The sequence below is a fragment of the Mchenga conophoros genome, linkage group LG14 (genome assembly GCF_057382185.1).
Source record: "Mchenga conophoros isolate Kocher_MC1m ecotype Shallow Benthic linkage group LG14, M_conophoros_male_GT1.1, whole genome shotgun sequence".
NCBI classification, from domain to species: domain Eukaryota; kingdom Metazoa; phylum Chordata; class Actinopteri; order Cichliformes; family Cichlidae; genus Mchenga; species Mchenga conophoros.
Window position 1 is genome coordinate 16,126,317 of NC_140539.1, and position 27,311 is coordinate 16,153,627.

A 27,311-nucleotide genomic window follows, 5' to 3' on the forward strand; every position below is an offset into this window, starting at 1 on the left:
TTTATGTAAACTATATCTCAAACTCACCATTTGCCATGCATTATTCAAACCCTACACGTACACACACAACTAATACACCCTGCGAGCAGGTTATAAGCGGTTATAAAGTTAGATAAGGCCTGGATTGACTGATTGGCACACTGTCCTGCCCACACAGGTGAAGATGTTGTGTTTCAAAAATATGCTGCCTCATCCTCAAAGCCAATCACAGGAAGCAGTGGGCGGGGGCTCTGTCTTCCTGGTAGGTTGGTAGGATAAGGGATAAAATATACCGAGAGGGGGATCCAATCCGGTTTGAGCTAGTTCTGGTACTGCTCGGACGTTTATGTTAAGTTACAGACTGCAGCTGGTGGGAGGTGTAGGCAGAGGTAGCTGGGCTGACAAAACAACAACAAGTCCTCCTTTTGTTTGTGTAACTGTTAAAAGAAAGGCAGTGTTCCCTTTTTTTTTTAAATTCCTGCCGTGCAACCTAAGCAACAATGGGAAGGAAGAAAGTAAGTGGAAAGAAAATGTGTGCTTTACGTTTGGGTCGGCATGATGCAGAAATAGCGTTTTAAGAAACTGTAGCAGTTGTTTTGTGGTGTTAATACACGTATGCAGGAGCAATGCAACACGCTACGGCGTGTCCATGTGCGTGCCGTGGAGTCCACCTTTTCCTGCGCTCAGGTCTGTCTTGTCTCACTCGGCTGATACAGGGAAGTGGCGCCTTTTTACTTAGCACTGCTTTTTTCGCTCTCTTCCCCCAGTCCAGTTTAAAGCTTCTGTTTTGTAAAATGTGTGCCCGGCTGAGTTTTAATAATCACCAACTGTGCGCTGAAACAAAGGGGTGTAACCACCGTCGAGGCGCACAGGTTGGCATTTCGAGGAAATTTCTTTCGTAATTGCCTCCTTATTAATTTATTTATTTACTTGTGCTCTGGGTTGCACGCGTGCCGTTTCAGGTACCAGCTGCACCTTCGGTCACGTGTCGCGTTTTTTAGCCGCATTTGTGGCCAAATTTGGCGGAGATTTTGACCTCAGGCGAGTGTGCGCGCACTGGAAGGCTGGTGCGCGTCACTCCTGAGGTGTGCAGTCCCTTCTCCCCCTCTCTCTGGTTAGGCTCGTTAATGGCAGTTGATGGATCCTCGACAGCACAGCGACACATCTGGCCGTTTTGATGTCAAGCGGAGCTCTGTTAGTAATGGAGGATGGTCTTATTTTTTCAGTTTAGTCACGCTGGTGATATAAACAGTGACAGCAGGCGGAGCGAGTCCACTCCTTATTTGTTGTGTCCACGGAGCTGCTGTTGCTCTGTGGGAAATAAACTGGCACCCGCCAGATCCTTTGAGTCAGCTCAAAAACGTGATCCTCCCCACGTACAGATTGCATAATTTCTTTGTGACTTGAAGGGAAGGAGAAGTGCCCATCCCCCCCACCATCCCCACCTCTTTGCGTTACACACCCACTTTAGCTCACTCATGAATGGTTGTTGGTTTTGGCTCATTATGTTTCTTCCCCCCTCACTCTCTTGTCTTTTTCAGGCTACCGCAGATGCAGATGCAAGTGCAGAGGTTAGTATTTCCACTAATAAATTCAAAACTAATGCTGATACCCAGAATAAGATTGATGCTTCATAGCCAGCTCAGTGCATCCCAGTCTTAATCGGAGTTTTGAGACCGATCGTAAATTGGATGGGTTTTAAAGTGCAAGTTACATTGAGTTTGTGCAGCCCAAATTGTTCTTGTTTACCTGGTTTGTCTTAAATGAGTGCACAGGTAAAGAGTTTAGTGTTTCTAATACCCTAAAACAGTAAACTATTCGTTCAATTTATTTCATTTAGGGAAAAAAGGAAGGACAAAAAAATACTATACAGAATAAAGCAAATTACACTCTGATAATGCTCCACCTATGCTGATTCAGTATACATATTGAATAGGAGCAGGAAGAAGTGCACACTTGTTTAATTCCACCCCTTCTCCTTAAGTTGGCAATTAATATTTATCCAGCTTCCTTACTGATTATAAACCTAAATAATAGCAATATAGATATTGCTAATGCTAAATTTGCAGCATGAATCAAAACAAACTCCCATAATGCAAAGTTTCATCTTTGCTCCCTTAAAGGACAAATAATGAAGAGCATACAGAGTGCAATTATATCCACAGTGTGTCTTTGTCCCCTGTCCTGTAACCTCGAACCAGTCACGGCAGATGGCCCCACCCCTCCTTTAGCCTTTCTGTCGAGGTTTCTTCCTGTTAAAAGGGAGTTTTTCATTCCCACTGTCATCAAGTGCTTGGAAATTGGGGATTGTCTGATTGTTGGGGTTTTCTCTATTATTGCAACATCTTTACATTACAGTATAAAGAATCCTTAGGTGTCCTGTTGTGATTTGGTGGTATGTAAATAAAATGGCATGTCTGAAACACATGCTGGAAGTTCCTACTTCCCTTTGTGGGCTCATTGTGTCATTGTAGCACCTCTCATTGAGTAACATGGTTTGGTTTTTTTTCCATCATAAATGCGTGGGGGGGGCTTCTCTTCCGGAGTGCTTAACTGAATTAATGTGGCCTTCTGTGTTTTGTTTTGTTTTTCTTTGTTTTTTCTTCAGCCAAGGAGAAAGTCTCAGAGGTTATCAGAGGTAAGTCTACAAAGCTCAGCAACGGCCTTGACAGATTAATCTGTGGATTTTCTCATTGCTGTGTTTGTAATTTTGGAACATCATTGTGTGTTACAGAAAGAGACGCAACCAAAACCCCAGCCAGAAAAGACAAAGGTAAAAGCCAAATCTTACCATTGCACACGTCCGCTATAACCACATAAAATGCACAGCAGGTTCATGATGCTTGGTTTGTTAATGACACCACAGGCACCCCCCAAGACCAAAAAGGTGAAAGAGGCAACCAAGACAGAGGAGAAAAAAGAAGAACCTCAGGCAGAAAAGGAAGAGGTGCCAGCAGAAAATGGAGAGGCCAAAGCTGATGAGGTATTCTAAGTTTCCCTCTTTTGTGAGCGCCACGTGACATTTACACTGTCGCAAAACAGAACAAAATAAAAGTGTGTTTTCTCCGTTCTCCAGCAGGCCGCAGCCGCAGACGAAAAGGACGCCAAGGCTGAAGAGGAGGAGAAAGCAGCAGAGTAGTCGTGTTGCCACTGAACTAACTCGTCAATGCTCCCTGTACCTCCTTTGTTGTAAAATGCAGAGAATATTTTTATCTACTATTTTCTTAAGACAGCAGTGTTTTTAGGGATATGATTGCTTTTTTTAAGAATAGTATGGTTTCCATTCAGTATCACGGCTTCTGTGAAGGGAAAGTTTATTGTGTCCTTGTGATCTTTTTGTCTTGTGTTTAATTTCTTTGTCTTTTTTAAAGCCTGTTTACCCGAGACATTTCAGAGGTACCATTTTGGAACTTTGTAACCGGTTTTGGAAAATGCATCAAAATTCTGTGCTGGATGGGTAATCGTTTGAAAGTTGTGTTCTATGTTAAGTAATGCCTTGCTCATGTTCATTATCATCACAGGAAGTCGTTGGGTTAATTTTTCTGTTATTGTGTATTTGAGACCAATACGATTGATCCATGTTTTCTGCTTTGCTTTAAACTAAATGCATTAGAGTTGTACTTCTGACTTTTTTCCTATTGTGAAATCTGTTTGGTTTGGGGATTTCTCTACTAATGTAGTTTCCTCCTTTAAACAAAACAAGTTTCCTTTTGTTATAAATGGTATAAAATACCAATTAAAGTGAGGACTGATTTAACCATGCATTTCTCAGCCATTGTGTACTGTATTTGGCCAGAGGGATTTATTTTAAATGACCTATTTCAGATGTTTCTATTGTAAACCACTTAAATTATAGATATTAGAAATTCCTCAAACTAAAATGCCTAAGTTACTAATTGTTGCTTTTTCATTTTTTTTTTTTAGATTTCTCAGTTAATTTGATAAGAGAATCACTGAAGATCACTTTATAAAGATGGTGACATTTACACTGATCAGGAATAACATTATGACCACAGGTGAAGTAAATAACAGTGATTAAATCTCCATCATAGCACCTGATGGTGGGTGGGTTATATTAGGGAGCAAATTAACATCTTGTCCTCAAACTCGATGTGTTGGGGGCAGGAAAAATGGACGAGCGTAAGGATTTGAGCGAGTCTGTCAAAGGGCCATATTGTGATGGCTAGATGACTGGGTCAGTCGATCTCCAAAACTTCAGCTCTTGTGGGGCATTACTGGTCTGCAGTGGTCCATGGTGAACCAGCAACAGGGTCATGGGTGGTCATGGTTAATTGATCTGCGTGGTAAATGAAGGCTGCCCTGTGTGGTCAGATCCAATAGATGAGTTGCTGTTGCTCACATTGCCAAAAAATGTTAATGCTAATTTTGATGGAAAGGTTTCAGAATACACAGTCGGTTGCTGTTTGTTGCATATGGTGTTTAATAACCTCAGACTTTAAAGGCTGCCCATGCTGACCCCCAAAAGTACCAACAATGGGCGCTTGACCATCAGAACTGGAGCACAGAGCAATGGAATGGAGGTGGCTTGGAAACAGTATTCCCAGATAGCTATGGGCTCTTTCAACAGGATAATGAGCCATGCCACACAGCAGAATGATTTGAGGAGCATGAGTTTGAGGTGTTGACTTGACCTCCAAATTCCCCAAATCTCAATTCAATCAAGCATCTGTTTGATGTGCTGGACAACTGTCTGGTCTATGAAGGCCCCACCTAGCATCTTGCAGAACAAAAATGACCTATTGCTAACATTTTGGTGCCAAATACCATAGCACACCTTCAGGGGTCTAGTTGAGTCCATGCCTCAATGGGTCAGAGTTATTTTGGCATCGAAAGGGGGACCAACACAACATTAGGCACATCGTGTTACGACTGATCAGTGTAAATATCTGACCATTGTGCTGCTTGGGGTGTTTGGTACTGAGCTCCTGAGCCCCTACTGTACACACAGTTTGGCCCAAGATTTTCTATGTAATTATTGATTATGTACGTTCAAAGTTGCATTTGCTCATCAGCTAAAAATAATTAAGATCTTGAACCTTGACAGTGGCACAGAACCACTTTAAAAAAAAACCTTTTGCAATTCTCCACATAGAATAGAATGCCCTTATTGTCACTATACAGTTGTACAATGAGATACAGAGCATCTCCTACGCTATATACATATGGACAGTATTAACATAGGGAAAAAGATATATATATATATATATATATATATATATATATATATATATATATATATATATAATGTACAAATAAACAAGCCGGTTTTTATAAAAAAAAAGTAATATGTAATAAATAGTGTTGTGTATATACAGTTGAGTTATTGCACATAGAATTGGCATTGCACAGCGGTGGTCCATAGAGGAAGTGGAAAGAAAAAAAATTGGGGGGGGATGTGTAATCGGTGCATGTGTGAGTTCAGGGTGGTTATGGCTTTGGGGAAGAAACTGTTTTTGAGTCTGTGGGTTTTTGTGCTGATGCACCTGTAGCGCTTCCCTGAGGGAAGCAGGCTGAACATATTGAAACCAGGGTGGGAGCTGTCCTTGATAATGTTTGCTGCTCTGCTGAGGCAGCGGGAGGAATAAATGTCCATCAGGGAGGGGAGAGGGCAGCCGATGATCTTTTGTGCTGTCTTGACTACACTCTGAAGCCTCACTCTATCCGACTTGGTGCAGCTGCGTACCATACCGTGATGCAGTAGGTTAGCAGGCTCTCAATGGACGAGCAGTAGAAGGTCAGCAGCAGGTTGGAGTTCAGCTTGTACTTCCTGAGGACTCTCAGGAAGTGCAGCCGCTGTTGGGCCTTCTTGACGACCGCTGAGATTATGTCTGTCCAGGAGATGTCAGCAGAGATGAGGACACCAAGGAACCGGAAGGTGTGGACCCTCTGCACACACTCCCCGTTGATGTAAAGGGGGGCCAAGTCGGTGCTGTGTCTCCTGAAGTCAACAATGAGCTTTTTGGTTTTCTTAGTGTTCAGTACATGATATACTTGGCATGCTGGGAAATAGACCAGTCCTTTTAAAGTGCTTTATTACTCTAACCTTTTGGATAGGTTAAAGAACCAGTTGTTATGTACCACTACTAGTAAAAGTTATAATTTTATTTTTAAGAAGAAAATCATGGTGAACAATATCTGTGGCCTGCATCTCTCGGTCAGCAATGATTTTCTTCCTGTGACCTCTCCCTCAGCCACATAAGTCAGTCCTCAAACTATATATATATGACGATCAAAGAAAAGAGACCACAGAGAAGATACGTTGGCTCATAACTTGTACTAAGTGTACATGTCAAAATATACAAACACACAGTCAAATAAACGGTCCTATTTTTATTCCTGCATACACACTTCCATACATACTTTAGAAAAACAAGAGCCAAAAATAATGGGCGCAAGTTTAGGAAAAGATTACCCACATGATCAGAGAGGGCAAATGCAGTAGTTCTGCTATATATGAAAAAGACTGGGCAGGTAGAGTTTTAAATGTAATAAACATTCTTTTTAAAGGAACCTCACCTGAAGCACTTAAGTGGATGCAGTGAAGGAGGGTTGGTGTAACAAAAGAAGATGCTAGTGATAGGGTGAGATGAAGATAAATGTGCTGCTATGGCGGCCCCTAAAGGAAGTGAATGAAGAAAAACTGACTGGTTTTTTGTTTGTTTGTTTGTTTGTTTGTTTGTTTTTTACATAAAACCCCAAAGAACACGTTCAACTTTAACACCAAAGGCAGATCTTTTATGTGAAACTATAACACATCTGACAATAATGTTGTCTATAATAGCCTTACCAAATCGTTCCAACAATATAGTGTATATGACAGATCTTTTGTTTACAGTCTAGGCTTTCAACCTTGTCATCACCCACTGCAGGTCATGCCCATCCAGAGTGGAACAGAAAGCACTGATGAGTAAGTGTAATTTTCAGCTCTCAGAATGACTCATGTAGAGAAATTTTAAAAGGTATAAGACACAATTAACCAGTACTGAAAATAAAATAAAAATGCGAAAAATGCCATGCATATTTTTTTCTTTTCTTTTAACTTTTTTAAAAAAAAAATTTTCTTTATGTATCTTTGGATATTTTTATTTGCTTTTTCAGCAATTGAAATGACCTTCCGGTATCTGTTGCTCAAGTCAAGAATGAGTTTTGATTCTCAGATTTGTAATACATCATTTTTCGTGTTTATTTAATCCTGACCGCATGCCCAATATATCCTGTCTATAGGCCCAAGAGGGGAAAAACAAAACAAAACATGTATTTTGCATAAGGAACAATCAATAGAATATTATTATTGCTTCAAAGATTACATAACAATGCAATTTAACAGTTAATTTTAGTGTCGTAAATGTGCAATCAAATGGCAAATTCTTTGGTAAAAGCTGTCAATTTTATACAATTCACAAAGAATATAAGTGCAAGTATATTTCATAATAACCCACCAATAAAAAATAGCCTGCACTTTAGATAAAAAGCATGAAATACAGATTTCTATATATATTTATACAGCGTACTAGAGCCGAGGATGGCAATATTATTAGGGCTCATCACTGATAATTTCGGAAAACCGGTAAAACGCATTTATCAGGAGGTCGATAAGGCAATTTTGCGACCATTATCTATGACGTCATGTGCAGAACTCACGACCTTGGTCGCTAAAAAAAGGGGGCGCGCGATGGATTGATCGTGTGTATTTTTTTCTTAAATGACTTGTTATCGACACGTGGTCGGGGAGTCGTATCAATACCTGACGTTGCACTCCGAACCTGCCGTGTACCTAACCAACACGCGAACGTATACTTTTGTCTTTTGTTGAGCGAGTGCTCCTCCCCACCCCCTTTTTCCTGTGTTACTCCGCTTTGGCGGAAGTAAGCCGTATCGCTGAGGCCTCATCCTTCCAATGGCGACTGCAAACAGGCTGAATAGAAAGCGGGAGCAACCGTGGAGGGGGCCAGAGCTGTGTAACTGAAATTAAATAAATATATCATATTCTCTGTAGCCATAAAGTTAGCGGAAAATTTGTTTCAACTCTCCAAATCACGGCCGTTTCAATGGCCAAAAATCGGAACATTTCGCTCCTTGAGTCGGGTAAGCCGTTGAAGTAAAGCCAGTTGAAAAGCTTAATATTACAACGGTGTCGCTCGTGTTATAATTGATATCCCATTTGCTTTTCCGGCTGTTAAATGTTCTCCCCGTTCATTTCAGAGCTCTATTACTTGATATCGCGTTTTCTCACAACGGGTCCATGTCGGAGAGCGGCTGAGGTGAGCTGGCGTGCTTTGACTCTCACACTGTTGTATTTCAAAATAGTTGGCTAGCCACTTGATAATGAGTTGAGTTGATGGAGACATTCTCATCTGAATCGTGTGTTTTTTAATCCTCTGCAGGTCCTTGCGAACGAGCTGGAGGAATATCAGGTATGTATCCCAGCTGTCTTTGCCTTTAACAGCTAACTAGCTGCTACCCGTTGGTGTTGACTGAGTCCGGGCATAAACTTGTTTCACTCAGTCGACTTTTAATACCCCGTTACTCCTTTGACATCACCCGGTTTTTTTACTAGCTTGATGTGGAGCTGCTGGCGTTTTCTGTTCTGACTTCGCTTTACCAAACTCTCTTTTCGACAGCTCTTACCCGGGAGATTGGACTGGCTTGGAAATGAGCACCCGAGAACATATGAAGATGTGGTAAGCTTTAACTTCGTGTATGTTGTTATGCACTATCGGCGGTTGTTATTGTCTTGTGACGGGGGACCGTGCGGCCACGCTCCGTTCTTGTTTACGGTCTTTGTTCTTTTTTCCTGCTGGGTTACTGTTGGAAATCGTCGACTTGTGGCTTTGCACAAGGTCAAAACTCTCTCTCAGTGGCTACATTTCTTACTGTGAAGTGTTGTGTGGTGCAGAAAAAACGGCATTTAAACACTGAGTTTGATATTATTTAGCCCGACTGTTGTACCGCAGATAGGGTGGGTAGTTTGGCTTCTCTCTTGGTCGAGACGGCTTCACTGGCCAATCAGAAGCCGAGATGCGCTGTCTCTGCGTTAGTTCGCTTTCGAGATGCGCTGTGATTGGTCGATAAAAATAAGCCACGCCTGTGAGAATAGGAGTTCAGAAACCTATCTTTCTCCCTGTTTTTCCATCTGTTTAACATACATTTACTTTATTTACTGGTTATCAGAATTACTGGCTATTCATTTTTAAATGGTTTTATAAGTGGTCTGTTTTCACTGTCATGTCCATACAATGATTTATTTTATGTTATTTGTTTGTTTGCTTGCACTGATAGGTTGCAGCCAACAGACATATTGCACCAAACCACTTGCTACAGATATGTAAGCAGATTGGACCACTTCTTGATAAAGAGGTGCCATCATGTGTCCCAGGTGTTCATTCTCTCCTGGGATCTGGAAAGCAGTCCATGCTTAGGACTGCAAAAGGTGAGCAGTCTTCAAGAACTTTGTGTGTGGTGGACGTTACTCAGAAACATATTTAGATCCCATTATTATAAAGGTTTGGATGGTATACTGGTCTGTATGTACACCATAACTGACAGTGTCTGTGTCAAATAGTACTACTACTCGCAATCAGCAGAATCGTTCTGTGAACTTTTGGTGTTGATTTTCAGACTGTGACAGCGAGAGGTTTAAAGCTTCATCATATGCAGCCCTTCACCGGGGCAGACCACCAGAGAGGCCTTTGAACTGCAAGAAACCTCCACAGCTAGGTAGGCCTGACCTTCCTCTGTATACTTCTCATTGGTGTGAAGTGAAATGGATCAATGATATGCACACATTAATAACTGGCTCAGTGTAAGTTTAATAAAGCTCGGGCTGCAACAATTCTTCGAGTAATTTGATAATAAAAAGTTCTTGACACAAATTGTTTGTTTCAATGCTTTGTTTAATACATTGGCTCTGTAGTGCACCATTGTCACCATGGAAATGCAAGAGTTCCACCGGCATTTGTGATGACAAATAGACATGAAATAGAAATATGTTTAGGAGCAGTGAATGAATACAGAGTCTGAAAACATTAAGCCCACACAGTCCCCAGTTTTAAACAAAAAACTGGTAAGAAAACAGCAGCAGTAATGATGATGCTGACATAGTTTAATGTGGAGTCGTTACCGAGACGCTGAGCTCAGGTAGAGTGAAAGAAAACGTGTTTCTAGCATCCAAAACAGCAGCGCTGTTCCTGTGATCAACATTAATTCCGTTACTTGGAAAAAGTGAGCAGGACACTTTCCTAAAAGCATCTAAACAACAAACCCCGACTCGAAGAAAAGCAAACTGTAGCTGCTCCATTCGCCACTGTTTTACACAGCGAAAAATCTGTAATAATCCTCCAGAAATTGTATTAAAACATGCAGATGAGCTGATAACTTAGTCTGATAGTGCGTTTAGATTTAAATTATACAGCTTGTTGAAGGCTGACGCTAGCTGCCCTATTTTATATTGAAGCGATACCTGCAGCAAACAGGGGTGAGTCTAAAGTGGGGCATGAGGTTTACTAGATCACATTAATTTCAAGGCTTTTGTAACATTTTTCAGATTGAAGGTGAAATAATATAAAATATTGTGTTCATAAATTGCTTTACAATTTAAAAATTAAAAAAATGCAAGCTTTTTCACAAGCCAATAAAAATGTACGTGGGCCACTAAAACTCTGGACACTGAATAATAATATTTTTTATTATTATTATTATAATTATAGAGTAACACCATATGCATCTACACCATCATAACATCTGTTTTGAGCAGCTCAGAAACTTTCCATCAAAGCACAGTGCAAACTTCAGAATGCTGACATGCTCGCTTGTCTTCGTTGCAGCCACCACATTCTTCTTTAAAGGCTTACAGGCACAAACCCACTCTTCGCTTGACTTCACACGCAGAAACACACACATGCACAAAAACTCATAAACATGAAAACACAACAAATCTACCTCATCCAGGAGATAAAACTCTGAAAGAGAGTACTTGAGAGTATTTATATTTTTCAATTAAAGAATGTTTTCTTTAAAAAATTACATTTTAATATGGGACGTAAAAACAATCACAGGGTGTAGATTTTTGTTTTATGACGGATGTTGTGTGTAGTTAAACTTTAAATAATTGGTTTCATTTTTAGAAATTACAATGAGCAGTTTATTTTGAAAGACCTTATTATTGCCCATTAATAAGACTAAAGTATTTCTTATCTGATTACTCGATTAATTGATGATTACTTAATTACTAAAAATAATTGATTGCTGCAGCCCTAAATACAGCATTTAATTTTCTTTTGCTTGACAGGCTTACACCCCACCACATTGTTTGCCATGATGTAACGAGCTGTTAATCACAAGTCGCCATTTTTAAACGTTTAAGTGGAATTATCATTTTACTCATGCAATTCGGTGCATTTCTGATTATTCCTGTTTGATCCTGGAGCTGGGCCATCTATTTCTTTTATGCTGTCATAAACAACCTTGTAAATCCCATTCCTTCCTCAGGACACACAACACACACATCAAAAATACTAGTGAAGTAACTCTTTACCAAGTTACATTTGTATAAATTGTCATCTAAAATCTGTCCTTAAATTTTTAAAGCTCTAAGACCTTAAAGCGAAAAAGAAGGAAAAAAAAAAAACCCTTATGGAGAACTTCTTGTTTCTCATAGTTTGTTTCCCCTAGCAACATATAAAAACCAGATGGAGCAGATTTAAGAAAGGAAGTGATTTTGTTCTTGTTTACGAATCAGTTTTGAATTGGGAAATGGAGTTTAATTTCAAGCTGTGTTTGTGTAAATAAAGCCTATGAAACTGAAATAAAAAATGTAAAAAAGGAAAGGTGAAAGCTGGTGAGACAAACTGAAACCTGACTTTTATTTGGTGATGTATCTAAAGGCTTATATTTTCCTTTGTGTTCATCACCCTCTGCTTCTGCCTTACTGTATTTGTAGTTTATTTACAACTCTGTTTACTACTATTTTTCTGATTGCATGCTGCCAACAGTGAAGGTGCATCGAGGGAGAGAGCTGACCGGAGCGCAACGCTTCAGCTCCATCTGTCCTGTCAGCAACTATGAGCACATGCGTCTACATAGGCGGATCCTGGGGCATCTGTCTGCAGTGTACTGTATTGCATTTGATCGCACTGGTCTCAGGATCTTTACAGTAAGTTGGAGCTTGTCACTCTTCTCAGAATTAAACACCTACTTTGTAAGAATAATAATCAGCGTTTTTCTGCATGAAAGAGCACTCAGATTGCACCCACTGTACATGCATTGTTAATATTAGAGTGTTAAGTTGCTTGTGCCCACCTTAACTGTGTACCCCAGATTCTTCTTCTCATACAGGTATACTAAAGCATATGCTCTTGTTTTTGTTTTTAAGGGCTCAGATGACTGCTTGGTGAAGATTTGGTCTTCGTTTGATGGAAGGCTTCATTCAACGCTGCGAGGACACTCTGCAGAGATCACAGACTTGGCAGTTAACTATGAGAATACGCTAATTGCTGCAGGAAGCTGTGACAAAACCATCCGTGTGTGGTGCCTTCGTACCTGTGCCCCCGTAGCTGTGCTGCAGGGACACAGTGGATCCATTACCTCCCTTCAGGTAAAGGAGCTTCAGTCTTTATATTATGCTGTTTGTTTTAAACGTGGGTTCATCCAGTGCTTTATTTGAAGACAAAATCCTCAGGGAATCACGGTGTGTAGGGCTGAACGATATATCGCATTTGCGATAATATCGCGACATGATCAAGTGCAATTTTCTAACCGCAAAGGCTGCGATTATACTGCGATTATAAGGCTGTCCAAATTACTACCATATCCCAGAATTCATAGCGCGGCCCAGCCAAACTCCAGTTTCCAGCAATGGCGGCCGCTACTAAGTTTTAAAATTACTCATACTAATCTTTCTGGGTCACAAAATAAACTTTTAACATATTTTCAGGCGAGAAAGTAGTTGTGTAAACATCAAATATCTGCTCGGTTTATCAAGATATCCCATATTTGCAAAAGTGCTTCGACGTTTTCAGAGGCGTCTGCTACCCACCAGCTCGACAGCTAGCCGGGAGCTCGAGGATTACTGATGCGGCCGAGAACGGCACAACTCCCGGCACATCATTTTCAGATCACCGCGGAGTTTCGCTGCTCGGGTTAAACGTAATATATAAGTCACTTAGACAACCTAAAAATGTTATTGTTGGGCTTTTTTCAGTGTTTTGTTTGTTCGTGAGTAAATCGGTTTGGCTGAGATTAAAGTTATTAGATTAGATAAAATAAAACTTTATTAATCCCCCGGGTGGGTTCCTCCTTGGTTTTCACACAGCTGACTAAACGTCAAACAGAAAACTTATTAAACAGAAGTATGAGACAGTCGAGAATTTACACCAGTGTCTGGTTATATTTTAGATAGCAAGAAGCAGACGGCCGAGTTTATTAAACTCCACCGAGACAGCGGTGACGCTAATCAGAACTAGCCTTCTGATTAGCTAATCAGAAGGCTAGACCGTCCAATTTCACGCCTTTAAACTTTAAAGGCGTGTTTGTGTGTGTGTTTATACAATTGCTATTATGTTTGCACTTTATGTGTAATGTTACTGACTGCAGAGATCAGTAAGATGTGTGTATTTTTTATTTATTAGTTTTATTTATTTAATATTATTTTTTAATTGAATGACTGTCTAGTAGTTCACAGATGTCGAAAAACTGAGTGTGGTAAAGCCACTGATTTTTTTTATGTATGCTCAGATGTTTGTAAGCTAAAAATAAACTATTGTGTATGTTCAAATATACTGTTGTGATTGAAGAAGTTAAATAAAAATGTCAGTCATCAATTCATGCATCACCTCATGTCATCATAACAGAGGTCTGTCTTCCAGGAAAGAACAGTTTAAAATTAATGTAATATAGTATTGGCCATACTATATGATGTATTGCTTGTCTTTGTTTAATAATACAGAAGGCAAAGACCTTAAAAAATAATCGCATATCGCATCGCAATCGCAATATTGGGGCAAAAAATCGCAATTAGATTATTTTCCATAATCGTTCAGCCCTAACGGTGTGACTGTATCTTTTGGTTTGGTGTGAGATTCTCTTGTTACACTCTGTGACCTAAACGATTGTTGTCAGAAATAGACCGATTTATGGCTGTGTAGTCACGTCCTGGAACAGAAACTGCAGAGCGTAAGTTGCACCTGGATCGCTCTGGCAGTGCACCAGATTTTGTGCATCAACATTCGTTGCTAGTAGGTTTAGCCCATTCTTTTATCCTTTGTTTTTCTCTCACAGTACTTAATAATTTAAACAGTCCTTTCTCCATGGCCAGAATTTAACATAAGCACAAAATCCATTTTAGTTTCGTCCATCAACAGTTCAGTAAAGTTTATTCAAACAAGATGGCTGTATCTTCAGTGTTGCAAAATGCACTGCTGGCTTTAAATGTTCATTGAAGTTAAATATGAGCATGTGCATGCTTTTCCAAAGTAAATGATAAACTGATTTCATTAATTTCTTTAGATTTTTCTCATGTGTGAATGTTGTGTAGTGGCACTCTAAAATCACACAGTTGTACATATTAGTGCTGGCCGATTCATGAAGAAAATGTTCTGAGTAAAACACCGGTCATGATCTTTACTTTTCTACAGTTCTCTTGCCACCTTCTTTCTCTATAAAAGCATTTTTTATTTCAGTGAGTTAAGTTTACCTGCCATGCAACTGTTTTTAATGGCACAGAAACTCCCTGATTGACTGAAATGAAACTGTACAAGTTCTGGTTTTATGTGAAAGATAATGGTTCATTTGGTCTTCTCTTTACTTCAGCTCCTCTTCACCTCATAGCTATGTGTAGAAACAGTACTGCGTGATACTGGGAACGTATTTACTGTTTAGAGTCATTTTCCGTGCTCTGTCGCCTGTTTTTCCTTTCACTTAAAGATGTCCTGAAGCCAGTAAGAGCATTTCTGGTCCAGTCAGTCTGAAAATCATTGTTGGTGCACACCAGAAAATAAAATTTAACCTCGTCCTTCTTAACCGTTGGCTCAAGATCAAGATTTTGTCTTGGCCAGTACAGGGGGAGAAAAGGTTAATATTCACCTTTCTCTGTGAAATGCAGGTTTCGGTCTACATAGACTGACTCACTGGCTGGAGTGGGGTCTGATGGGTGGTTTTTCTTGTGGTTTCAGTTTTCACCGTTTGCCAAGGGCTCCAAACGTTACATGCTGTCCACTGGAACTGATGCTACTGTCTGCTTCTGGCAGTGGGATGCCAACAGCATAAACTTTAGGTGAGTGCTGTATGTTAACTCGGTACCCCTTGAAAGCCTCCCAGGAGTAACCCTCATAGCTCCGCTCTGAACCGAGAGGTTTCTGTAATATTTCAGGCCTGTTTCTAGAACAAAATGACTGGGTGTGCGTCAGACAGTAGTGAGGGTGGTCTCTGCCTCTGCGGCTGCTCTTTGCAAAAACACGGAAACTATATTAATGGTTGTCAAACCACATGCTTATTGAACACTTGATAGAGCATATCACAACTGCCACAAGACGAGAGGCAGGGCACACCCTGGATGGTCGCCAGCCTGTCTCAGGACTAAGAGACGGGTGTTAATCTGAGTGCGAATGGGTAATTTAGAATCACCAATTAACCTCAAAATGTTGGTGGCAAATATTCTGTCAAAGCATTCATCCCAAATCAGATGCGTAATCCATTGATGAAATGCTGTTGAACACAGTTCAGCTGGAGCAGTAAACTAAGACTGCTAAAGAAGAAAAAAATAAAACTATTATAAATGTATTAAAGTACAAAACAGTTTAGTTTCTGTGTGTGTGTCGCTTCCACCGAGGCACAAACAATGCTAAGCTGTGCAACGCCTTGTACATAGGAGTGGGAATAGTCATCCATTAGAAATTATTATTCTAATGGAAATTAGCAGTAGGGCCTAAGGCGTAACTGGAAAACAAGTCACATTGGGCTTAAAAGGTTTTTAACTCCCAGTGTTGGCTGCTGGTGTATTGCCATTACATCATCCTTTATACTGGCGTCTGCCTTGTCTTAAAGAAGCTCAGATAGAAAGCATATAAATAAGAAAATTTGTTTCTTTGATTATTTCTTTTTAACAATGCTTCTTGGCAATAAATCTTATACCACTGGGAACGTTGATTATTTCCTTTTAAGTGGTGCCACATTTTTGGGTTGAACAGCAGAGTTGAGTAGGTGGGTTGCGCTCATGAATAACTTGTCAGATGTTTTCTGCCAATGCTAAACAGCTTATTCTTGTTTTGAACTTCTGGTAACACAGGTGCTGCCAATCAGACACCTGATTGGCAGCACCTGTGAGCAGGGACCCTGCTACAGCAGTCGGTTGGTGTCTGCTCCAGACATGCTACATTTCACTAATCTGGAAACTTCAAGCTGGTGTTCCACAAACCAAGATGCAGCATTATTTGGAGTACCTAGTACCATCTCCAAGTTGAAGGGCAATTTACATATAATGGGTGATGTCAGAGAACATGTGGAGGAATGGTGTGTTCAGCGATGAATTGAGATTCTGCCTGCGGCAGGTGGATTGTTTGTGGGGTCAAAGTGTGGAGAGGATGTGGAGAATGCAATTGCTGATTGCAGCAACGATAGGTTAACAGCTTTTGGTGAAGGCAGTGTGATGATGTGGGGCGGCATCTCCCTCACCGGGGCTTGTCATCATTGGAGGCAATCTCGGTGCAGATAAGATAAGTTTCTGCATGCAGCGGCAATCCCACATCTGCGCTTTTTGGGACCAAACTATCCTCCAAGGTGGTGCTCGCCCCACACATTGGGATTTATTGCAGACTAACAGAATTTTTGAGTAGAGAGGATGGAAATGCCTGCCCTTAGTCCTGACCTCAATCCCACTGAAGATTTTTGGTATCATTTTGGGTGTGCTGTTCATACCAGAGTGACCAACACAACCACACTGGTTGATGTGCAACAATTGCTGGTTGAAGAATGAGATCCCACAGCAGTGTGTGACCAAGTTGGTGATTAGTACGAGAAAGTGGTGCCAGGTTGTTGTACCTGTCACCTTCCACATGCTACAGGGGTCCCTGTTTGTTAAATAAATAAATAGTTAAATTTCCAATATATCTTGTTTCTTCAGACTTCAATCATGTAATACAGTAAACAACACCAAACAATAGTCAACAGCAGAATAAGCTGTTTGGCCTTGATGCTCAACTCACAAATGCAACATTAAAGGGGGAATAAGCAGGCTTTCCAGTGGTGTAAGATTTATGAGAGGAGGCATTGTTACAACAAAGATATTACCCACCACACACAGATCTCCTTCTGTTTTTGTGCTAAGTTTAGTTGTATTCTAAACCTTGAACGCCTGTTTAACTGATATGCAAGTATGTTGTTGTCTCTTATCTGACCAAAACAATGGCAGCGTGACATCCGACCCGGCTGTAATCTCGTCTGTCATCCAAAATGTTGAGATGCTGGTTGGTTTAGATGTAAGTTTGACTGTCAGTTTATGTTGAAGGACAGGGCAAAAGGTAGACATGAAATATAAAAACGAAAACATCATTTCTTTAGCGTCTGCTCCGAATTCAGTCACGTGTTCTATTTTGGATGAAATCAGTGATGTTTTCTTCTCTACTTCCAGCGATCGACCGCACAAATTTACAGAGCGGCCAAGGCCAGGTGTTCAGACCGTGTGCTCCTCATTCAGTCCAGGTAACCAGACATTTATATGTTGAGTCCCTTTTCCTGCCATTTCTCCACTGTCTCCTCCACCATCCTGTAAACAAAGTCTAGAGCCAAAGCAATCAATAAAGAGCTGCTAGTTTTTAATGACCTCTGTGCTACTTCATGTGTCTAACTAAAGAATTATTTAGTTATTTTATTGTTGTAATTTTAATGGTTGTCTGGAACAGGTCTCTTGTGAATGAGACATCGAGTCTCCATGGGACTACCTGTATAAATAAAGGTTAAATAAAATAAATTAAGTGCAACACGCCATTTCACGTTACCAACTTTTTTCCAGGTGGGATGTTTTTAGCAACAGGAAGTACTGATGATGTCATCCGAATATATTACTTGGGAAGTGGGAGCCCAGAAAAGATATCAGAGCTCCATGAGCACACGGTAAGCATCATCTGAAGAGCAAAACTTTATCCTTACAAAGGTTTTATTGGCAGAACTTTGAGCTGCAAATGCAAATTTGATGTAAGAATTTGTTGTTCTTCTCCTTTTGATCCTGATGATCCTTTTACATGTCTCTGGTTTCTAGGACAAAGTTGATAGCATCCAATTTTGCCACTCAGGTGAAAGGTATGATAAAAGCTCATTCTATTATTATTTAAAAATTATATCAAGTATTGCAGTATTCAGAGTACACGTTTAACTGAGTGGGATGGTGTGTAAAGTGATGGTGCCTGGTGTTTGTCGCTGTCCCGTGCCAGGTTTGTGAGTGGAAGTCGAGATGGAACAGCACGGATCTGGAAGCTCCACCAGCGGCAGCAGTGGAGGTGCATCCTGCTGAACATGTCTGCCACTATTCCAGGGTGAGTCTTTGCTCTTGTGAACCAGCGTGGACGAAAGTGGGTCTTATCTTGGTGAAGATGCCTTCTTGATTTTGGTTCTTTAATAGCACAGAATGAGCTAGATTCTCATTTGGAATAAAAAGTGCCCGATTTGCTGAACGAAAAGGAAGCGTTTGCTGCCTAAGCTGCTCGGAGGAGCTGTCGGAGCATGTCCAAGTAAACCAGGTGCTGACGGCAGCTGAGGAAACCGTTTGCTCAAATACTTATTTGTTCAGTTGTCGGCTTGTATTGGCTCGGTCATCTGTTTGGAAAGCAAGTCGCCAACAAAGGTTTTCTTTATGTATATAATTATACATACCACTGAAAGAACTTGTTTGCTGAGGGGTAATACTGATTGATGTATTTTTTTGTAATTACAGGGTTGTTTTATGAATAAGTTTGTCTGGTTCAGTTGTATTGTGTCCCCAGGATTAGGCTTTGTGTTGTCTTAGGTTGTGTATAGCTTCACTTCCTTACTATAGGCTAGTTATTCCTGGAGAGTAACCAGTGGAAATGGAGGACAGATCTTATGTTTGTTTTTATCTGCCAGTTAACGCATGTTCAGTGTCAAACTGGGGAGGCTTTCAAACATTCAGGCTGTGTTTCGCTGTACATACCGGTATGTATATAATTTAAAGCACAGTTCTTGCACTGGCAAAAAATTAGCTGCGTAAAATCAAAGTCTGCCTAAAAGAAGCCACTTTTCAACACTTTCAGGCGCCTATTTATGGATTTATTTTAAAGCGTTAAAATGAACTTTTAATTTCAGCAGTCACTAGAAGAAAGAAAGCCGCATGCATTGAATTACCAGTAAATGCAGAATGTGGGTTGGCATTGTTTTATTAAAATAAGCAAGGACTTACCTGAATGAGACTCATACCTCTAGGTATACATGGTGTTCTCGGTTTGCCAGCAGAGCATTCCTCTGGACAGATTGTTCCGTGCTAAACTAGGTCTGCTTCCAAAATTCAGTCTCTATTCTGTAGCTCATGCAGAATTTATATGTATATGAAAACATGAGCATATATTTAAAATGTACAGCTCCTGTTTACCAAGGTGTTCCGATGCAGTGTAAAATGTAAATAAAGACAGAATTCAGGCAAGTTTCCTGTGCCGTGTACTCTCCTTTAGTGTCATGAGCACTGGGGTCAGAGCTCTGCTTTGCGTGTTTGGTTTTTATCTTGCACTTGCAAATGCAGCAACAAACCTGTGTGCACTGATGACATTTCTCAGAAGTGTTCCCTCGTTCCTTCTGTACACAGGATCTCCGGATTCTCTGAATCTTCTAACGATAGCTGAATAAATCCTCTAGTGTTTCTCATCATAAAACTGCAGTGTGTTAATTTTAAATCAAACCGTTTGCCCACATAATGGTGAGGCATAATACTACTTAATTCTGCAAAATTAACTCATCACACTTTTTTTCCCAGGCTTTTGTTGCCTCTGTCAATAACGGTTGTTTTCAGTTTAAAAACTCAATGTGATGTTTGTGCTATTTTCAGTTATATTTGGGGGTTGGGGGGCGGTCAAATGATTTCCAGGTAATTGCATTCATCTCAAACACATTTGCTTAACAAGTAAACGCTCCCCAGCTTTAATTCCGGGAGGAGACACAAATCCCTTTGGTGTTGTGCCGGGAAGGGCATCCGGAGTAAAGTCTGCCAAATCAAACATGCGGAGCTACCCGCTGTGGCAACCCCGTGTGAATAAGGGAGCAGCTGAAAGTAGCATATTTATATTCATCTTTTTTTTTTCTTTTTTAAAAAAAAATATCTCTGCATGTGTTTTTCAAATATCTTTTAAAAAACATTCTGTTTATCATCCAGCCTTTTTGTCTTGGAAATGACTACAAACCTCTCATGTGCCAAAGCCTGCCTTTCACAAGAATTTAGTGATAATAATCTGGTACTTTGTGTTAGAATTAAAATCTGGATTTCTATGATTACAGTGTCATCACGAGATGTGTCAAAGGGACTTTATAGATTCGTTTCCATATTACTTTTTTAGTATTATGAATAATTTGTTATTTGATGTTCGTTTGTTATTTTTCTCTCTCAGTGTTGAGCCAATGAGTGAAGAGGAAAGCTACTTCAAACCCAAAGTCACCATGGTAGCGTGGGATCGCCATGACAATACAGTCATCACGGCTGTTAACAACCATCTCCTCAAAGTGTGGAACTCCTACACAGGACAGCTGCTACATATCCTTAAAGTAATTGTGCTGCGTTCTGCTGCAGAGCTCATATTAATACTGACTATGATGTAACTGCCACAGATTCTCATTTTAAACCAGAGATCAACTCGAGTGTGCTTGTTTTTCAGGGCCACGAGGCAGAGGTGTTTGTCCTCGAACCTCACCCTTTTGACCCCAGGATCATCCTGTCTGCTGGCCACGATGGGAACGTGTTCATATGGGACCTGCTGCGAGGCACAAACACACAGCATTACTTCAACATGGTACGCTGACACAGCACTGCCTGAAGTTGGCTTTTATAGGATGGTGCACAGCGGAAAGTTGTTAACCCCGGCGGGATGGAGCGATAACATGATGCGCTCAGAGTGTGATTCATTCGCTATAACACTTAATTGTGAGGGACTGAAGGAACAGTGTAGTTGTTTTGGCCAAGGTGCATCTCTGCACACAGTAAGAGGCAAGTGAGCTAGATTCTTTCCTCCTTTACATCCTATAACAGCGGGAGAGCACTGACTCACACATGTGACAACGAATGATCTATGACTGCTGGGCAGATGTGGTTATAATGTTTTTATTCTGATGGACACTAAATTAGGGCAGTAGCATGATTATGATTAAAAGCAGTGTGCATAAAGTTAACCCTGAAAGCAGGATTTCTTCTATTTGGATACATTTTTTTTTTTTTTGTGGTATTTTTTGTGCAAAGTGAGAGAAGGAAATACAACATCATTAGTCTTTCCCAGTTACTGTGAGGGAAGGATTTGTGCTGTTGTTAAAAATTCTCATTTTCTGACAAGTTTCTTCTATTTTGTGGTTTTTCATCCAGATTGAAGGCCAGGGTCACGGAGCTGTTTTTGACTGCAAATTCACTCCCGATGGTCAGCGTTTCGCCTGCACGGACTCCCATGGCCATCTACTCATCTTTGGCTTCGGCAGTTCCAAGCCCTATGAAAAGGCAAGAAGAACTGTTGCATTTTGGAGATCGAGAAAAGGGTTGAAATTTTACGTTTTGTGAGCAAAGTGAAGACATTTACTTATTTCCTGCTTCTCCTGGTCTCCACGCAGCTTCCAGATCAGGTGTTCTTCCACACAGACTACAGACCGCTGATCCGGGATGCCAACGGCTTTGTGCTGGACGAACAGACACAGCAGGCTCCCCATCTTATGCCACCACCGTTTTTAGTGGATGTGGATGGAAACCCTCACCCCCCACGGTAGACGTCACCTTGTTTTCATTATGCAGCATTACAGTCTTCGTTTATTGCCCAAAAGTTCAGATGTTTGAATGTTAAATCAGAGGTTCTGATTGCCTGAGAGCAGCATGACAAAGTTAAAATGGTTTTCCCTGGCCTGTCTTTGAATTCGACATTTTTCCTTGATTTTTAGGTACCAGCGACTTGTCCCAGGGCGGGAGAACATTGCTGCAGAGCACCTGGTACCTCAGCTGGGATATGTAGCCACCAGTAAGACCATAATTCTGCTGCAATTAGTCCATTACCTTAATGGAAGATTATATACTTTTAAATGTCACAGACCCATTTTCACTGTTTTATTGTCTCGATTTAAGACCATCTGAACTGTATTTACAGCTAAACATATCAAACTTGATGGTGTTTGACATGTATCACATCTTCAGGTGATGGTGAGGTGGTAGAGCAGGTCATCAGCCAGCAGACGGCAGAACCCGAGGAGGTTGCAGTCAGACGCAGCAGCCTTCTGGACGAGGCCATCCGACAGCTTCAAGAGCAACAAGACAGACAGAACCAGCCTGAGACGGGAGCAGTACCCGAAGGGCCAGCCGAGGCCCAAGGCTCTGTGTTGGCTCCAGCACCAAGCACACCGCGAAGAGGTATCAGTACACCATCACTGCTGCACTGGATTGGTTTTAGTAGACCTTAGAATTTCTCAGAATATCCAGAAAAGACTTAAAGTATTTGCTGACAGCGAGTATTTTTCACTTCAGTGTCCGTGAACGACCGAGCAGATGTGCAGTCACCCCCTAATGTGGGTCTTCGCCGCAGTGGACAAGTGGAGGGCGTACGACAGATGCACCAGAACGCTCCTCGCAGCCAGATGGCCACTGAGAGAGACCTGCAGGCCTGGAGACGCAGGGTGGTGGTACCCGAACTTCCACACAGCAGCTACAGGTACAATATGTGCCAAGATGTGTCATTGTTTATGGGAAAGATTTTTATAGTTTATAAATAAATGGAAACCAATTTTAAAAGATTGGAATCTATTGCAGATGTAGTGAATGTTGTTGATCGTCCAATAACAACGACGTGTGGGATGTTTTGATGTAGAGTGAAGAGTCACTTCTTGTAATAGGTATGTTGGCTGTAAGTCAGATGGGCAGGTTAAAGATTAGTATAGTTTGACAACAGGTAAACCAGGGAAAGGTAAGGGCAGATAACGAGCATCTCAGAAATGGCAATTCCTTTAGGTTTTTCAATCCCAGCAGTATTTTTTGCTAATCAACTGTATAAACGGGGACAGCATGATGGGGCTTGCAGCTTACTGGGCTTAAAAAGATTTGGTGCCACGGCCTCCTTACAAGACACCACAGGGCACCTTCAGAGATCCTGAGTGGATCGTATCTGTTTTGCTTCATGCTGGATAAAGATGTTCATAATGTTCTGGCTATGCAGATTTATTCAGTAGATTCCAATGTGTAATTAATTTGGGTCAATAATGAAAAAAATACATTTTTGTGTTAATCAGGTCTGTCGATTCAGAAAACCTAACAGGTTTACTCAGTCCTTTGGTCTGAAATATATAGATTGTTTGTCTGCTAACGAAGGGCCAGTTCCTCGTGGGAAGCACTGGGAATGACATGAACAGAAAGTCATGTCTAAACTTGGTCATCAGTGAGGTTTTCTAGCATTTTTCTGGGTGCTTATTTTGACGTGAATTATATTTTTCAGGGACCAGGAGGACGTTCGAGTAGCCAGAGGAGACGAGGAGGTGGTTCAGTACAATGTAAAGAAGAGGCGCATTATGTACAGCAGCTGTCGAGTAGGTTTCCTGTTTTTCCACCCAGTGAAGATGGTTTTAAATTTTCACAGCATTTAGTAAAATTTTACCAATTTGCAAGGGAATGCTGCAGTAAAAAAAAAAAAAAAAAGTGCTAAAGGATCGAAGAACAAAAGGCACGCTATATATTGAGTGTCCTTTTGAAACGGTTAACTAAGTGATGAAAGTTGTTGTTTGGTTTTTTCATATCTATTTTAGTACAGCTTTATTTTCACCGATGCTGAATCATTCCCATCTGTCCCCCCAGGATGATTCAGACGATGAGCCTTCCACCGCGAAGCGAGCGCACAGCCGTGGAGATGCATTGGAATACATCGACGAATCGTGTGAAGAGGGAGAGGAGACGGCAAGTTCGGAGATGCACTCAGAGGTGATGCACTCTCCTCTTGATGAAAGCGCTCTTTACAAGTCGTTCCCCCCCCCCCTCTTAATTGTGTGTAATTGTTTTTTGTTTTTTTTCATCTCTCCAGGACAATGAGCTGGATGGTAGTGACCTGGATTCCTCCAATGATGAGGAAGAGTGGAAAACTGACAGCTCAAGGTGAATATACTTTATAGATCAGGGTCAACGGGCATTATTTTCCCCATCAGTCACTTTTCAGAGAAACAGGCTTTCCCTGGTAACCAAACATTTCCTGTATCAAAAAAATATCTACAGTAGCAATATTTGTGTAATTAAGTGTGTAGCTTTTTGTGGTAATCACACCTGCTTTTGATTGGACAGCCATACATCCAGCGAATACTCTGACTGGACGGCAGACGCTGGTATAAATCTGCAGCCCTCAACTCCACTGTCATCACGGAAACGAGTAAGGCGCAGACTCAGCAGCTCTGAAGAGGAGGAGGAAGAGAACGAGGAAGAGGAGGAAAAGCAGCAAAGTGATGAGGAGGAAAGACCTAAAAAGAAAGGCAAAGAGAAGGCAAAGAAGGCAAAGAACAAGTTTCCTCGGGTAAGGTTCCTTAATCCTCATTTATCTTTTTCTCTTTGTGAATCTGATTAATAACTGCTTAGACAGAATGACGAGTGTGAAATATTTGAAAATATCTCATATTAACTTGTTTAATGTTTTACATGTTGGTGCTTCAATCAGCGTCCAAAGCCCAGACCATCCATTAACAGGGAAGTGTCCAATGAGTTCAGACCATCGCCATGGATCACTGATGTCATTCCCAGGAAGTCTCCTTTTGTTCCCCAAATGGGTGATGAGGTAAGAGGGTCATCAGCCTAATGCCTAATTGGAAAAGAAAAATCATACTCTCTCATTTATGAGATTGCAGTAGCCGACATTTCTGCTTAGTGCTGTTTATTTGAACAATTCTGCAATAAATTTGTTTAAGCTTTAACCCTGGATAAGGTCAAATGCCTTCATCACCACAAAACAACCAGTCAAGTTTATTTTTAAACTTTTTTTTTTATCAACAAACCAATACTTGTACTTAGTAAGTATATTTCATTTTATTGCAGCAATATTTAATAGTAAGCACACGGTGTGGAAGGAAATGAAGACTGTTTGGGGCATGAAATGTATAGTGGCTAAATTAAATGTAGTCTTGGGTTTTGGCTGAACACCATAAATAGGTCTTCTAGCCTAAAAGTACAAGATCGCGATTTGGTCTGGCAGAGCTAAATCCTTCAAGGTTTTTTGTCTTTTGGGGTTTTTTTTTCCTTAAATTAAAAGGACAAGTACATTTACTTCTTGTGGTTTTAGTTGGCAGCCTTATACTTGTAGTCATAGTTGTAAAATCAAGAAATGATGCTCATGTCAACCCAGAGGGGTAGACTGAGGGAGGTTCAACCCAGCCAGGCTTTGTGTAAGCTGGCTCCACAAAACCTTAAACCCTACCCTGATACGGCCGTCATCATTCTCTTCTTGTTTTTCTTTTTTTTTGTGTACACTCTCATATAAAGGATGTTGCACATGTCACATGACTCTCTGCTCCGATCGGGAACGTCATCAGATGATGATAATACAATGGTGCTTAAAATCTAGAATCTAGTCTAAAATATAACAATAAAATGCAACACTGTTGCAAATAAGACAAGATTAATGCTACAGAAAATTGTTATTTTGGTCATTTATGGCCCGAGAACGGTTAAATAAGCATTTTGATTTAGTTAATTATTTCATTGCAGATTGTGCTCTCAGTACTGCTGCTTATTTCTAATGTAAAAAGCAGTGTAAAAGAGACTTTCCAGCTTTATTCCATACTTGGAATTAAGTATAAAGCAAGTATACATTTTCTGCATCACCAAACGCATACAGGCACTTTCCAGAGACAGTGTCATGCACTGCTTTAACTTTAACGTTGGTAAGGTTCACCTTAACAAGTGGCAAAGTTGCACCCCCTGAAAACATGATTGCATGAGACACATGTAACACTTGCACAAAATGCTGGATGTAGCAAAAATGCTACAAATGAAGTCATCTATCCAAATCGATTTAATTTAAGTTTTCTTTCTAATTTCTTTATTTAGCAGTTATTTCATATTCAGGCTGTACAGGGTTTATACACCTATGTACAAACATTCCCTCTAACCATCTGCACGATTTGTCTTTCAGGTGATCTACTTTCGGCAGGGACACGAGGCCTACGTTGAAGCTGTAAGTCGGAGTGAGCTGTACGACATCAATTTAGAAAAGCAGCCCTGGAAGAGAATGGAGCTCCGGGTAAGACGAGGAACAAACAAAATAAAGATCATAAAAATTTCCCAGTTGATGATGAGTTCGGAGGAATACATAAAATGCTAATTCCTGCTTAAGTTCTCCAGTCTGCATGTGTCAGTTACTATTTTCAGTGGTAATATGTAACTGCAGATTAAGTAGGAATCCTGCTGTGTGTTTTTGTAGGACCAAGAGTTTGTGAAGATCACTGGAATCAAATATGAAGTTTGCCCGCCAACACTTTGCTGCCTGAAGCTGACGCTCATTGACCACGGCACCGGCAAAATCACAGACAAGTCATTTTCTATCAAGTAAGCAGCTCTGTCCATTGGTGACATTCCTCTCTACGATAAAGCACGTCAAGTGTCCGTGCTCTTCTTAATCACATTACCACCCGCTCGTTGGGTCAGTATTTGAATTTGACACATCATGAAGGAAAAGAAAATGTGTGAAATGTAAAAATACTGTCCACATAATTTTGATGATCCTGGTCTTTTTTGGAAAGGCTTTTCTTACTGTAGTATTTGTTAGTGTTTCCAGCATCAGCTTCACCACCAAGTCTTGAAGGGATTTTTGTACCTTCTTGTCAAAGTGACAGTTTTTCCTCTTTCTTGTGTCCCTGCAGATATCACGACATGCCAGATGTGATTGATTTCTTGGTGCTGAGGCAGTGTTATGATGAGGCGCTTCGAAGAAACTGGCAACCAAGTAAGCAAAGCCAAAACTGCCTGTTAGAAATGTCCTCTGCTGATCTGTTTAATGCGTTCTGCAGGGATATATAGACAGACTAAGAAGTTTGAGAAGATTTATTCCAGTTTGATATTGCTGGTTGATGTTTTTCTTTCTTTCCCTGCATTGCTATTTTGGTGATGTGAGAGGGGG

General features: G+C 40.7%; 1 protein-coding gene and 1 long non-coding RNA gene across 2 annotated transcripts in view; both read left to right on the plus strand.

Moving 5' to 3' along the window:
• Positions 1–282: 282 nt before the first annotated feature.
• Positions 283–3,743, plus strand: LOC146559500 (uncharacterized). The gene is made up of 6 exons (XR_014888347.1): positions 283–494; positions 1,521–1,550; positions 2,588–2,617; positions 2,714–2,752; positions 2,846–2,962; positions 3,056–3,743. It is a non-coding gene; the product is annotated as an uncharacterized LOC146559500 (long non-coding RNA).
• A 3,937-nt stretch (positions 3,744–7,680) lies between these two features.
• brwd1 (bromodomain and WD repeat domain containing 1) overlaps positions 7,681–27,311 on the plus strand; it is a 28,409-nt gene continuing 8,778 nt past the window's right edge. Inside the window, exons 1-28 of the mRNA XM_085245535.1 lie at positions 7,681–8,085; positions 8,203–8,261; positions 8,385–8,414; positions 8,622–8,681; positions 9,280–9,430; positions 9,619–9,717; positions 11,991–12,151; positions 12,371–12,592; positions 15,168–15,268; positions 17,621–17,691; positions 18,002–18,102; positions 18,248–18,288; positions 18,420–18,521; positions 20,598–20,751; positions 20,862–20,996; positions 21,560–21,688; positions 21,799–21,947; positions 22,120–22,196; positions 22,370–22,582; positions 22,697–22,880; positions 23,658–23,748; positions 24,014–24,136; positions 24,237–24,307; positions 24,491–24,716; positions 24,858–24,974; positions 26,328–26,435; positions 26,616–26,740; positions 27,055–27,137. Coding sequence (XP_085101661.1) covers positions 8,049–8,085; positions 8,203–8,261; positions 8,385–8,414; positions 8,622–8,681; positions 9,280–9,430; positions 9,619–9,717; positions 11,991–12,151; positions 12,371–12,592; positions 15,168–15,268; positions 17,621–17,691; positions 18,002–18,102; positions 18,248–18,288; positions 18,420–18,521; positions 20,598–20,751; positions 20,862–20,996; positions 21,560–21,688; positions 21,799–21,947; positions 22,120–22,196; positions 22,370–22,582; positions 22,697–22,880; positions 23,658–23,748; positions 24,014–24,136; positions 24,237–24,307; positions 24,491–24,716; positions 24,858–24,974; positions 26,328–26,435; positions 26,616–26,740; positions 27,055–27,137 — 3,220 coding nt within the window. The 5' untranslated portion in view covers positions 7,681–8,048. The remainder of the gene's footprint in view (positions 8,086–8,202; positions 8,262–8,384; positions 8,415–8,621; positions 8,682–9,279; positions 9,431–9,618; positions 9,718–11,990; positions 12,152–12,370; positions 12,593–15,167; positions 15,269–17,620; positions 17,692–18,001; positions 18,103–18,247; positions 18,289–18,419; positions 18,522–20,597; positions 20,752–20,861; positions 20,997–21,559; positions 21,689–21,798; positions 21,948–22,119; positions 22,197–22,369; positions 22,583–22,696; positions 22,881–23,657; positions 23,749–24,013; positions 24,137–24,236; positions 24,308–24,490; positions 24,717–24,857; positions 24,975–26,327; positions 26,436–26,615; positions 26,741–27,054; positions 27,138–27,311) is intronic.